We start from the raw sequence: 14,646 nt of genomic DNA, 5'->3' as shown, positions 1-14,646 counted from the left end.
CGCCAACACTTCCCCCATTTGGAGCGCGTCGATTCAATCTCCCCCTTAACCTTCTCCTCATTGACTCCCATCGCCCATCGCAAACCCTTCCCCCATTGGGAACGCCTCGATTCAATCTCCCCCTTAACCTTCTCCTCATTGACTCCCATCGCAAATCCATCCCCCATTTGGAACGTCTCGTTTCTATCTCCCCCTTAACCTTCTCCTCATCGACTCCCGTCTCCCATCGCAAACCCTTCCCCCATTTGGAACGTCTCGATTCAATCTCCCCCTTAAACTTCTCCTCATTGACTCCCATCTCCCATCACAAACCCTTCCCCCATTTGGAACGTCTCGATTCAATCTCCCCCTTAACCTTCTCCTCATTGACTCCCATCGCCCATCGCAAACCCTTCCCCCATTGGGAACGCCTCGATTCAATCTCCCCCTTAACCTTCTCCTCATTGACTCCCATCGCAAATCCATCCCCCATTTGGAACGTCTCGTTTCTATCTCCCCCTTAACCTTCTCCTCATCGACTCCCGTCTCCCATCGCAAACCCTTCCCCCATTTGGAACGTCTCGATTCAATCTCCCCCTTAAACTTCTCCTCATTGACTCCCATCTCCCATCGCAAACCCTTCCCCCATTTGGAACTTCTCGATTCAATCTCCTCCTTAACCTTCTCCTCATTGACTCCCTTCTCCCTTCGCAAACCCTTCCCCCATTTGGAACGTCTCGATTCAATCTCCCCCTTAACCTTCTCCTCATAGATTCCCATCTCCCATCGCAAACCCTTCCCCATTGGGAACGTTTCGATTCAATCTCCCCCTTAGCCTTCTCATTGACTCCCATCTCCCATCGCAAACCCTTCCCCCATTTGGAACGTCTCTATTCAATCTGCCCCTTAACCTTCTCCTCATTGACTCCCATCGCAAACCCTTACCCCATTTGGAACGTCTCAATTCAATCTCCCCCTTAACCTTCTCCTCATTGATTCCCATATCCCATCGCAAACCCTTCCCCCATTGGGAACGTCGCGATTCAATCTCCCCCTTAACCTTCTCTTCATTAACTCCCAGCTCACATCGCAAACCCTTCCCCCATTGGGAACGTCTCGATTCAATCTCGCCCTTAACCTTCTCCTCATTGACTCCCGTCTCCCATCGCAAACCATTCCCCCATTTGGAACGTCTCGATTCAATCTCCCCCTTAACCTTCTCCTCATTGACTCCCATCTCCCATCGCAAACACTTCCCCCATTGGGAACGCCGCGATTCAATCTCCCCCTTAACCTTCTCCTCATTGACTCCCATCTCCCATCGCAAACCCTACCCTCATTGGGAACGTCTCGATTCAATCTCCCCCTTAACCTTCTCCTCATTGACTCCCGTCTCTCATCGCAAACCCTTCCCCATTGGGAACGTCGCGATTCAATCTCCCCCTTAACCTTCTCCTCATTGACTCCCATCGCAAACCCTTCCCCCATTCGGAACGCCTTCGATTCAATTTCCCCCTTAACCTCCTCATTGACTCACATCGCAAACCCTTCCCCCATTCGGAAAGCCTTCGATTCACTCTCCCCCTTAACCTTCTCCTCATTGACTCCCATCTCCCATCACAAACCCTTCCCCCATTGGGAACGCCTCGATTCAATCTCCCCTTAACCTGCTCCTCATTGACTCCCATCGCAAACCCTTCCCCCATTTGGAATGTCTCGATTCAATCTCCCCCTTAACCTCCTCATTGACTCCAATCTCCCATTGCAAATCCTTCCCCCATTTGGAACGCCTCAATTCAATCTCCCCCTTAATCTTCTCCTCATGGACTCCCATCGCAAAACCTTCCCCCATTCGGAACTTCTCAATTCATTCTCCCCCTTAACCTTCTCCTCATTGACTACCGTCTCCCATCGCAAACCCTTCCCCCATTTGGAACTTCTCAATTCAATCTCCCCCTTAACCTTCTCCTCATTGGCTCCCATCGCAAACCCTTCCCCCATTTGGAACGCCTCGATTCAATCTCCCCCTTAACATTCTCCTCTTTGACTCCCATCGCAAACCCTTCCGCCATTTGGAACGTCTCGATTCAATCTCCCCCTTAACCTCCTCCTCATTGACTCCCATCTCCCATCGCAAACCCTTCCCCCATTTGGAACGTCTCGATTCAATCTCCCCCTTAACATTCTCCTCATTGACTCCCGTCTCCCATCGCAAACCCTTCCCCCATTTGGAACGTCTCGATTCAATCTCCCCCTTAACCTTCTCCTCATTGACTCCCATCTCCCATCGCAAACCCTTCCCCCATTTGGAACATCCCGATTCAATCTCCCCCCTTAACCTTCTCCTCATTGACTCCCATCTCCCATCGCCAACACTTCCCCCATTTGGAACTTCTCGATTCAATCTCCCCCTTAACCTTCTCCTCATTGACTCCCATCTCCCATCGCAAACCCTTCCCCCATTGGAAACGCCTTGATTCAATCTCCCCCTTAACCTTCTCCTCATTGACTCCCATCTGCCATCGCAAACCATTCCCCCATTGGGAACGCCGCGATTCAATCTCCCCCTTAACCTTGTCCTCATTGACTCCCATCGCAAACCCTTCCCCCATTTGGAACGTCTCGATTCAATCTCCTCCTTAACCTTCTCCTCAGTGACTCCCATCGCAAACCCTTCCCCCATTCGGAGTGCCTTCGATTCAATCTCCCCATTAACCTTCTCCTCATTGACTCTCATCGCAAACCCTTCCCCCATTTGGAACTTCTCAATTCAATCTCCCCCTTAACCTTCTCCTCATTGACTCCCATCGCAAACCCTTCCCCCATTTGGAACGCCTCGATTCAATCTCCCCCTTAACATTCTCCTCATTGACTCCCATCTCCCATCGCAAACCATTCCCCCATTTGGAACGTCTCGATTCAATCTCCCCCTTAACATTCTCCTCATTGACTCCCGACTCCCATCGCAAACCCTTCCCCCATTTGGAACGTCTCGATTCAATCTCCCCCTTAACCTTCTCATTGACTCCCATCTGCCATCGCCAACACTTCCCCCTTTTGGAACGCGTCGATTCAATCTCCCCCTTAACCTTCTCCTCATTGACTCCCATCGCCCATCGCAAACTCTTCATCCATTGGGAACGCCTCGATTCAATCTCCCCCTTAACCTTCTTCTCATTGACTCCCTTCGCAAACCCTTCCCCCATTTGGAACGCCTCGATTCAATCTCCCCCTTAACATTCTCCTCATTGACTCCCATCTCCCATCGCAAACCATTCCCCCATTTGGAACGTCTCGATTCTTTCCCCCCCTTAACATTCTCCTCATTGACTCCCGTCTCCCATCGCAAACCCTTCCCCCATTTGGAACGTCTCGATTCAATCTCCCCCTTAACCTTCTCATTGACTCCCATCTCCCATCGCCAACACTTCCCCCTTTTGGAACGCGTCGATTCAATCTCCCCCTTAACCTTCTCCTCATTGACTCCCATCGCCCATCGCAAACTCTTCATCCATTGGGAACGCCTCGATTCAATCTCCCCCTTAACCTTCTCCTCATTGACTCCCTTCGCAAACCCTTCCCCGATTTGGAACGTCCTCGATTCAATCTCCACCTTAACCTTCTCCTCATTGACTCCCATCGCAAACCCTTCCCCCATTTGGAACGTCTCGATTCAATCTCCCCCTTAACCTTCTCCTCATTGACTCCCATCGCAAACCCTTCCCCCATTTGGAACGCCTCGATACAATCTCCCCCTTAATCTTCTCCTCATTGACTCCCTTCTCCCATCGCAACCCCTTCCCCCATTTGGAACGTCTCGATTCATTCTCCCCCTTAACCTTCTCCTCATCGACTCCCGTCTCCCATCGCAAACCCTTCCGCCATTTGGAACGTCTCGATTCAATCTCCGCCTTAACCTTCTCCTCATTGACTCCCGTCTCCCATCGCAAACCCTTCCCCCATTTGGAACGTCTAGATTCAATCTCCCCCTTAACCTTCTCCTCATTGACTCCCGTCTCTCAGCGCAAACCCTTCCCCCATTTGGAACGCCTCGATACAATCTCCCCCTTAACCTTCTCCTCATTGACTCCCTTCTCCCATCGCAAACCCTTCCCCCATTTGGAACGTCTCGATTCAATCTCCCCCTTAACCTTCTCCTCATTGACTCCCATCTCCCATCGCAAACCCTTCCCCCATTGGGAACGTCTCGATTCAATCTCCCCCTTAACCTTCTCCTCATTGACTCCCATCTCCCATCGCAAACCCTTCCACCATTGGGAACGTCTCAATTCAATCTCCCCCTTAACCTTCTCCTCATTGACTCCCATCGCAAACCCTTCCCCCATTGGGAACGTCTCGATTCAATCTCCCTCTTAACCTTCTCCTCATTGACTCCCATCACAAACCCTTCCCCCATTGGGAACGTCTCGATTCAATCTCCCCCTTAACCTTCTCCTCATTGACTCCCATCTCCCATCGCAAACCCTTCCCCCATTGGGAACGTCTCAATTCAATCTCCCCCTTAACCTTCTCCTCATTGACTCCCGTCTCCCATCGCAAACCCTTCCCCCATTGGGAACGTCTCGATTCAATCCCCCCCTTAACCTTCTCCTCATTGACTCCCATCTCCCATCGCAAACCCTTCCCCCATTTGGAATGTCTCGATTCAATCTCCCCCTTAACCTTCTCCTCATTGACTCCCATCTCCCATCGCAAACCCTTCCCCCATTTGGAACGTCTCGATTCAATCTCCCCCTTAACCTTCTCCTCATTGACTCCCATCTCCCATCGCAAACCCTTCCCCCATTTGGAACGTCTTGATTCAATCTCCCCCTGAACCTTCTCCTCATTGACTCCCATCGCAAACCCTTCCCCCATTGGGAACGCCTCGATTCAATCTCCCCCTTAACCTTCTCCTCATTGACTCCCGTCTCCCATCGCAAACCCTTCCCCCATTTGGAACGTCTCGATTCAATCTCCCCCTTAACCTTCTCCTCATTGACTCCCGTCTCCCATCACAAACCCTTCCCCCATTGGGAACGCCTCGATTCAATCTCCCCCTTAACCTTCTCCTCATTGACTCCCGTCTCCCATCACAAACCCTTCCCCCATTGGGAACGTCTCGATTCAATCTCCCCCTTAACCTTCTCCTCATTGACTCCCATCGCAAACCCTTCCCCCATTGGGAACGCCTCGATTCAATCTCCCCCTTAACCTTCTCCTCATTGACTCCCGTCTCCCATCACAAACCCTTCCCCCATTGGGAACGCCTCGATTCAATCTCCCCCTTAACCTTCTCCTCATTGACTCCCGTCTCCCATCACAAACCCTTCCCCCATTGGGAACGCCTCGATTCAATCTCCCCCTTAACCTTCTCCTCATTGACTCCCGTCTCCCATCACAAACCCTTCCCCCATTGGGAACGCCTCGATTCAATCTCCCCCTTAACCTTCTCCTCATTGACTCCCGTCTCCCATCACAAACCCTTCCCCCATTGGGAACGCCTCGATTCAATCTCCCCCTTAACCTTCTCCTCATTGACTCCCGTCTCCCATCACAAACCCTTCCCCCATTGGGAACGCCTCGATTCAATCTCCCCCTTAACCTTCTCCTCATTGACTCCCGTCTCCCATCACAAACCCTTCCCCCATTGGGAACGCCTCGATTCAATCTCCCCCTTAACCTTCTCCTCATTGACTCCCGTCTCCCATCACAAACCCTTCCCCCATTGGGAACGTCTCGATTCAATCTCCCCCTTAACCTTCTCCTCGTTGACTCCCATCACAAACCCTTCCCCCATTTGGAACGTCTCGATTCAATCTCCCCCTTAACCTTCTCCTCATTGACTCCCATCTCCCATCGCAAACCCTTCCCCCATTTGGAACGTCTCAATTCAATCTCCCCCTTAACCTTCTCCTCATTGACTCCCATCTCCCATTGCAAACCCTTCCCCCATTCGGAACGCCTTCGATTCAATCTCCCCCTTAACCTTCTCCTCATTGACTCCCGTCTCCCATCGCAAACCCTTCCCCCATTGGGAACGTCTTGATTCAATCTCCCCCTTAACCTTCTCCTCATTGACTCCCATCTCCCATCGCAAACCCTTCCCCCATTTGGAACGTCTCAATTCAATCTCCCCCTTAACCTTCTCCTCATTGACTCCCATCTCCCATCGCAAACCCTTCCCCCATTTGGAACGCCTCGATTCAATCTCCCCCTTAACCTTCTCCTCATTGACTCCCATCTCCCATCGCAAACCCTTCCCCCATTTGGAACGCCTCGATTCAATCTCCCCCTTAACCTTCTCCTCATTGACTCCCGTCTCCCATCGCAAACCCTTCCCCCATTTGGAACGTCTCGATTCAATCTCCCCCTTAACCTTCTCCTCATTGACTCCCATCTCCCATCGCAAACCCTTCCCCCATTGGGAACGCCTCGATTCAATCTCCCCCTTAACCTTCTCCTCATTTACTCCCATCTCCCATCGCAAACCCTTCCCCCATTGGGAACGTCTTGATTCAATCTCCCCCTTAACCTTCTCCTCATTGACTCCCATCGCCCATCGCAAACCCTTCCCCCATTTGGAACGTCTCGATTCAATCTCCCCCTTAACCTTCTCCTCATTGGCTCCCATCGCAAACCCTTCCCCCATTTGGAACGCCTCGATTCAATCTCCCCCTTAACATTCTCCTCTTTGACTCCCATCGCAAACCCTTCCGCCATTTGGAACGTCTCGATTCAATCTCCCCCTTAACCTCCTCCTCATTGACTCCCATCTCCCATCGCAAACCCTTCCCCCATTTGGAACGTCTCGATTCAATCTCCCCCTTAACATTCTCCTCATTGACTCCCGTCTCCCATCGCAAACCCTTCCCCCATTTGGAACGTCTCGATTCAATCTCCCCCTTAACCTTCTCCTCATTGACTCCCATCTCCCATCGCAAACCCTTCCCCCATTTGGAACATCCCGATTCAATCTCCCCCCTTAACCTTCTCCTCATTGACTCCCATCTCCCATCGCCAACACTTCCCCCATTTGGAACTTCTCGATTCAATCTCCCCCTTAACCTTCTCCTCATTGACTCCCATCTCCCATCGCAAACCCTTCCCCCATTGGAAACGCCTTGATTCAATCTCCCCCTTAACCTTCTCCTCATTGACTCCCATCTGCCATCGCAAACCATTCCCCCATTGGGAACGCCGCGATTCAATCTCCCCCTTAACCTTGTCCTCATTGACTCCCATCGCAAACCCTTCCCCCATTTGGAACGTCTCGATTCAATCTCCTCCTTAACCTTCTCCTCAGTGACTCCCATCGCAAACCCTTCCCCCATTCGGAGTGCCTTCGATTCAATCTCCCCATTAACCTTCTCCTCATTGACTCTCATCGCAAACCCTTCCCCCATTTGGAACTTCTCAATTCAATCTCCCCCTTAACCTTCTCCTCATTGACTCCCATCGCAAACCCTTCCCCCATTTGGAACGCCTCGATTCAATCTCCCCCTTAACATTCTCCTCATTGACTCCCATCTCCCATCGCAAACCATTCCCCCATTTGGAACGTCTCGATTCAATCTCCCCCTTAACATTCTCCTCATTGACTCCCGACTCCCATCGCAAACCCTTCCCCCATTTGGAACGTCTCGATTCAATCTCCCCCTTAACCTTCTCATTGACTCCCATCTGCCATCGCCAACACTTCCCCCTTTTGGAACGCGTCGATTCAATCTCCCCCTTAACCTTCTCCTCATTGACTCCCATCGCCCATCGCAAACTCTTCATCCATTGGGAACGCCTCGATTCAATCTCCCCCTTAACCTTCTTCTCATTGACTCCCTTCGCAAACCCTTCCCCCATTTGGAACGCCTCGATTCAATCTCCCCCTTAACATTCTCCTCATTGACTCCCATCTCCCATCGCAAACCATTCCCCCATTTGGAACGTCTCGATTCTTTCCCCCCCTTAACATTCTCCTCATTGACTCCCGTCTCCCATCGCAAACCCTTCCCCCATTTGGAACGTCTCGATTCAATCTCCCCCTTAACCTTCTCATTGACTCCCATCTCCCATCGCCAACACTTCCCCCTTTTGGAACGCGTCGATTCAATCTCCCCCTTAACCTTCTCCTCATTGACTCCCATCGCCCATCGCAAACTCTTCATCCATTGGGAACGCCTCGATTCAATCTCCCCCTTAACCTTCTCCTCATTGACTCCCTTCGCAAACCCTTCCCCGATTTGGAACGTCCTCGATTCAATCTCCACCTTAACCTTCTCCTCATTGACTCCCATCGCAAACCCTTCCCCCATTTGGAACGTCTCGATTCAATCTCCCCCTTAACCTTCTCCTCATTGACTCCCATCGCAAACCCTTCCCCCATTTGGAACGCCTCGATACAATCTCCCCCTTAATCTTCTCCTCATTGACTCCCTTCTCCCATCGCAACCCCTTCCCCCATTTGGAACGTCTCGATTCATTCTCCCCCTTAACCTTCTCCTCATCGACTCCCGTCTCCCATCGCAAACCCTTCCGCCATTTGGAACGTCTCGATTCAATCTCCGCCTTAACCTTCTCCTCATTGACTCCCGTCTCCCATCGCAAACCCTTCCCCCATTTGGAACGTCTAGATTCAATCTCCCCCTTAACCTTCTCCTCATTGACTCCCGTCTCTCAGCGCAAACCCTTCCCCCATTTGGAACGCCTCGATACAATCTCCCCCTTAACCTTCTCCTCATTGACTCCCTTCTCCCATCGCAAACCCTTCCCCCATTTGGAACGTCTCGATTCAATCTCCCCCTTAACCTTCTCCTCATTGACTCCCATCTCCCATCGCAAACCCTTCCCCCATTGGGAACGTCTCGATTCAATCTCCCCCTTAACCTTCTCCTCATTGACTCCCATCTCCCATCGCAAACCCTTCCACCATTGGGAACGTCTCAATTCAATCTCCCCCTTAACCTTCTCCTCATTGACTCCCATCGCAAACCCTTCCCCCATTGGGAACGTCTCGATTCAATCTCCCTCTTAACCTTCTCCTCATTGACTCCCATCACAAACCCTTCCCCCATTGGGAACGTCTCGATTCAATCTCCCCCTTAACCTTCTCCTCATTGACTCCCATCTCCCATCGCAAACCCTTCCCCCATTGGGAACGTCTCAATTCAATCTCCCCCTTAACCTTCTCCTCATTGACTCCCGTCTCCCATCGCAAACCCTTCCCCCATTGGGAACGTCTCGATTCAATCCCCCCCTTAACCTTCTCCTCATTGACTCCCATCTCCCATCGCAAACCCTTCCCCCATTTGGAATGTCTCGATTCAATCTCCCCCTTAACCTTCTCCTCATTGACTCCCATCTCCCATCGCAAACCCTTCCCCCATTTGGAACGTCTCGATTCAATCTCCCCCTTAACCTTCTCCTCATTGACTCCCATCTCCCATCGCAAACCCTTCCCCCATTTGGAACGTCTTGATTCAATCTCCCCCTGAACCTTCTCCTCATTGACTCCCATCGCAAACCCTTCCCCCATTGGGAACGCCTCGATTCAATCTCCCCCTTAACCTTCTCCTCATTGACTCCCGTCTCCCATCGCAAACCCTTCCCCCATTTGGAACGTCTCGATTCAATCTCCCCCTTAACCTTCTCCTCATTGACTCCCGTCTCCCATCACAAACCCTTCCCCCATTGGGAACGCCTCGATTCAATCTCCCCCTTAACCTTCTCCTCATTGACTCCCGTCTCCCATCACAAACCCTTCCCCCATTGGGAACGTCTCGATTCAATCTCCCCCTTAACCTTCTCCTCATTGACTCCCATCGCAAACCCTTCCCCCATTGGGAACGCCTCGATTCAATCTCCCCCTTAACCTTCTCCTCATTGACTCCCGTCTCCCATCACAAACCCTTCCCCCATTGGGAACGCCTCGATTCAATCTCCCCCTTAACCTTCTCCTCATTGACTCCCGTCTCCCATCACAAACCCTTCCCCCATTGGGAACGCCTCGATTCAATCTCCCCCTTAACCTTCTCCTCATTGACTCCCGTCTCCCATCACAAACCCTTCCCCCATTGGGAACGCCTCGATTCAATCTCCCCCTTAACCTTCTCCTCATTGACTCCCGTCTCCCATCACAAACCCTTCCCCCATTGGGAACGCCTCGATTCAATCTCCCCCTTAACCTTCTCCTCATTGACTCCCGTCTCCCATCACAAACCCTTCCCCCATTGGGAACGCCTCGATTCAATCTCCCCCTTAACCTTCTCCTCATTGACTCCCGTCTCCCATCACAAACCCTTCCCCCATTGGGAACGCCTCGATTCAATCTCCCCCTTAACCTTCTCCTCATTGACTCCCGTCTCCCATCACAAACCCTTCCCCCATTGGGAACGTCTCGATTCAATCTCCCCCTTAACCTTCTCCTCGTTGACTCCCATCACAAACCCTTCCCCCATTTGGAACGTCTCGATTCAATCTCCCCCTTAACCTTCTCCTCATTGACTCCCATCTCCCATCGCAAACCCTTCCCCCATTTGGAACGTCTCAATTCAATCTCCCCCTTAACCTTCTCCTCATTGACTCCCATCTCCCATTGCAAACCCTTCCCCCATTCGGAACGCCTTCGATTCAATCTCCCCCTTAACCTTCTCCTCATTGACTCCCGTCTCCCATCGCAAACCCTTCCCCCATTGGGAACGTCTTGATTCAATCTCCCCCTTAACCTTCTCCTCATTGACTCCCATCTCCCATCGCAAACCCTTCCCCCATTTGGAACGTCTCAATTCAATCTCCCCCTTAACCTTCTCCTCATTGACTCCCATCTCCCATCGCAAACCCTTCCCCCATTTGGAACGCCTCGATTCAATCTCCCCCTTAACCTTCTCCTCATTGACTCCCATCTCCCATCGCAAACCCTTCCCCCATTTGGAACGCCTCGATTCAATCTCCCCCTTAACCTTCTCCTCATTGACTCCCGTCTCCCATCGCAAACCCTTCCCCCATTTGGAACGTCTCGATTCAATCTCCCCCTTAACCTTCTCCTCATTGACCCCCATCACAAACCCTTCCCCCATTGGGAACGCCTCGATTCAATCTCCCCCTTAACCTTCTCCTCATTGACTCCCATCGCAAACCCTTCCCCCATTGGGAACGTCTCGATTCAATCTCCCCATTAACCTTCTCCTCATTGACTCGCATCGCCCATCGCAAACCCTTCCCCCATTGGGAACGTCTCGATTCAATCTCCCCCTTAACCTTCTCCTCATTGACTCCCATCTCCCATCGCAAACCCTTCCCCCATTGGGAACGCCTCGATTCAATCTCCCCCTTAACCTTCTCCTCATTGACTCCCATTTCCCATCGCAAACCCTTCCCCCATTTGGAACGTCTCGATTCAATCTCCCCCTTAACCTTCTCCTCATTGACTCCCATCGCAAACCCTTCCCCCATTTGGAACGTCTCGATTCAATCTCCCCCTTAACCTTCTCCTCATTGACTCCCGTCTCCCATCACAAACCTGCCCCGAGCAGATCGCCCCCACCCCCAGCTTTCACCAGTCTCGCTCCGTTTGAAACAAAGACCCTCAATGCCCAAGGAAGGTCGGGACGGAGTGGAACATTCCGGCAAATCTCCTCAGCAGCCCTCTCCGGGACCGGGACCTCCCTCCTGGAGTACTGGCGACCACACGGGGCAGCGCTTCGCCAGTTGAGGTCAAGTCGCCTGGAGGGGGCAGGCATCTGGGTTTGTGCCCCATCCCTAATTGCCCCTCAAGATGGTGGGCGAGCCGCCATCTTCAACCCGCCGCCGTCCCCATGGGGTGTAGGTACACCCACCACGCTGTTAGGGAGGGGGTTCAAGGATTCTGATCCCGGCGACCGTGGGTGATAAGTTTCCCAGTCGGGGTGGTGTGTGGGTGGGGGGGGGGGGGAGGAGGGGCGAGGGGGGTGTGACTCGCAGGGTCGGGGATGTTCCCCATGCGTCTGCCCCCCCCCCCCCGCCGCCCGTCCCTCTTGGGGGCCGACGTGGCGGGTTTGGAACGCACCGTCTGAGGAGCGAGTGGCTGGCGTGCGACTTGTAGACGGTGCACACGGCTGCCGCTGTGCGTCAGGGGGGGGTGGGGCGTGGAGGGAGCGGGTGTTGAAGGCGCGGGGGTCGGCGGCGGGGGAGGATTAGCCCCTCGATCGAGCCGGTGGGGGTGGGGGGGGTGTTGGGGGCTGGTCCGGGATGGTGCCGAGCTTCTCGAGTGTCGTCGGGAGCCGCGCTCACCCAGGCGAGCGGAGAGTGAGTCCCGTCGCGCTCCTGACTTGTGACCGTGTGGGTGGCGGTCAGGCTTTGTGAGGGGGGGGGGGGGGGGGTGGGGTCAGGAGGTGAGTTACTCTCCGCAGGATTCCCAGCCTCTGGCCTGCTCTGGTAGCCGCTGTATTTATCCGGCTGGGTCCAGTTCAGGTTCTCATCAATGGTAACCCCCAGGCTCTCGATGGTGGTGAGGGATTCATCGATGGTAATGTCATTGAATGTCAAGGGGGCCGATGGTCAGGTCCTCTCTTGTAGGAGATGGTTATTGATTGCCTGGATTGCGAAGGGTCGCTCGCAATTTCTATCAGTGTTAAGAGGGGGTGGTCAGCGTGTGGGTGACAAGGGGATCTGCGTACCTGGACAGAGTTGACGGTGATGTGTCGGTCGAGGATAATCCAGGTGACGGTCTCGTGACAAGGGGGCGTCGTCATGGAGCCTGAGTAGGTGATGAACCCAAAAGATCCTGGGAAAATGTGGTCAAGTTGCAGCCCCCACAGGAAGTAGGCATCGTCTAGTGGAGGAATAAGATGGAGAATTAAAATTGCTCCACACACCAGTGCAGCCCTCCCCCAAACTCTTGCACCCCCGTCCCCACCTTCCCTGTCAGATTCACCCCGTCGGCCGAGAGAGAGAACCCTTCACAACCTTTCTCGCAACACGGGGTTAGATACAGAGTAAAGCTCCCTCTACACTGTCCCCATCAAACACTCCCAGGACAGGTACAGCACGGGGTTTGACACAGAGTAAAGCTCCCTCGACACTGTCCCCATCAAACACTCCAAGGACAGGTACAGCACGGGGTTAGATACAGAGTAAAGCTCCCTCTACACTGTCCCCATCAAACACTCCCAGGACAGGTACAGCACGGGGTTAGATACAGAGTAAAGCTCCCTCTACACTGTCCCCATCAAACACTCCAAGGACAGGTACAGCACGGGGTTAGATACAGAGTAAAGCACCCTCTACACTGTCCCCATCAAACACTCCCAGGACAGGTACAGCACGGGGTTAGATACAGAGTAAAGCTCCCTCTACTCTGTCCCCATCAAACACTCCCAGGACAGGTACAGCACGGGGTTAGATACAGAGTAAAGCTCCCTCTACACTGTCCCCATCAAACACTCCCAGGACAGGTACAGCACGGGGTTAGATACAGAGTAAAGCTCCCTCTACACTGTCCCCATCAAACACTCCCAGGACAGGTACAGCACGGGGTTAGATACAGAGTAAAGCTCCCTCTACACTGTCCCCATCACACACTCCCAGGACAGGGACAGCACGGGGTTAGATACAGAGTAAAGCTCCCTCTACACTGTCCCCATCAAACACTCCCAGGACAGGTACTGCACGGGGTTAGATACAGAGTAAAGCTCCCTCTACACTGTCCCCATCAAACACTCCCAGGACATGTACAGCACGGGGTTAGATACAGAGTAAAACTCCCTCTACACTGTCCCCATCAAACACTCCCAGGACAGGTACAGCACGGGGTTAGATACAGAGTAAAGCTCCCTCTACACTGTCCCCATCAAACACTCCCAGGACAGGTACAGCACGGGGTTAGATCCAGAGTAAAGCTCCCTCTACACTGTCCCCATCAAACACTCCCAGGACAGGTACAGCACGGGGTTAGATACAGAGTAAAGCTCCCTCTACACTGTCCCCATCAAACACTCCCAGGACAGGTACAGCACGGGGTTAGATACAGAGTAAAGCTCCCTCTACACTGTCCCCATCAAACACTCCCAGGACAGGTACAGCACGGGGTTAGATTCAGAGTAAAGCTCCCTCTACACTGTCCCCATCAAACACTCCCAGGACAGGTACAGCACGGGGTTAGATACAGAGTAAAGCTCCCTGTACACTGTCGCCATCAAACACTCCCAGGACAGGTACAGCACGGGGTTAGATACAGAGTAAAGCTCCCTCTACACTGTCCCCATCAAACACTCCCAGGACAGGTACAGCACGGGGTTAGATACAGAGTAAAGCTCCCTCTACACTGTCCCCATCACACGCTCCCAGGACAGGGACAGCACGGGGTTAGATACAGAGTAAAGCTCCCTCTACACTGTCCCCATCAAACACTCCCAGGACAGGTACAGCACGGGGTTAGATACAGAGTAAAGCTCCCTCTACACTGTCCCCATCAAACACTCCCAGGACAGGTACAGCACGGGGTTAGATACAGAGTAAAGCTCCCTCTACACTGTCCCCATCAAACACTCCCAGGACAGGTACAGCACGGGGTTAGATACAGAGTAAAGCTCCCTCTACACTGTCCCCATCAAACACTCCCAGGACAGGTACAGCACGGGGTTAGATACAGAGTAAAGCTCCCTCTACACTGTCCCCATCAAACACTCCCAGGACAGG

The 14,646-nt window shown here is 52.9% G+C and overlaps 1 protein-coding gene across 3 annotated transcripts in view; it reads right to left on the bottom strand.

The window, feature by feature from the left end:
• Positions 1-14,646, bottom strand: part of LOC140399647 (carbonic anhydrase-related protein 10-like) — a 125,978-nt gene that overhangs the window by 24,544 nt on the left and 86,788 nt on the right. For all 3 annotated transcript variants that reach the window (XM_072489188.1, XM_072489187.1, XM_072489189.1), the window contains one exon: positions 12,627-12,781. In XM_072489188.1, coding sequence (XP_072345289.1) covers positions 12,627-12,781 — 155 coding nt within the window. The remainder of the gene's footprint in view (positions 1-12,626; positions 12,782-14,646) is intronic.

Source organism: Scyliorhinus torazame, chromosome 23 (genome assembly GCF_047496885.1).
Source record: "Scyliorhinus torazame isolate Kashiwa2021f chromosome 23, sScyTor2.1, whole genome shotgun sequence".
Lineage (NCBI taxonomy): Eukaryota > Metazoa > Chordata > Chondrichthyes > Carcharhiniformes > Scyliorhinidae > Scyliorhinus > Scyliorhinus torazame.
Note: the sequence above shows the minus strand (reverse complement) of the source record. Positions and strands in the feature narration are given on the sequence as shown.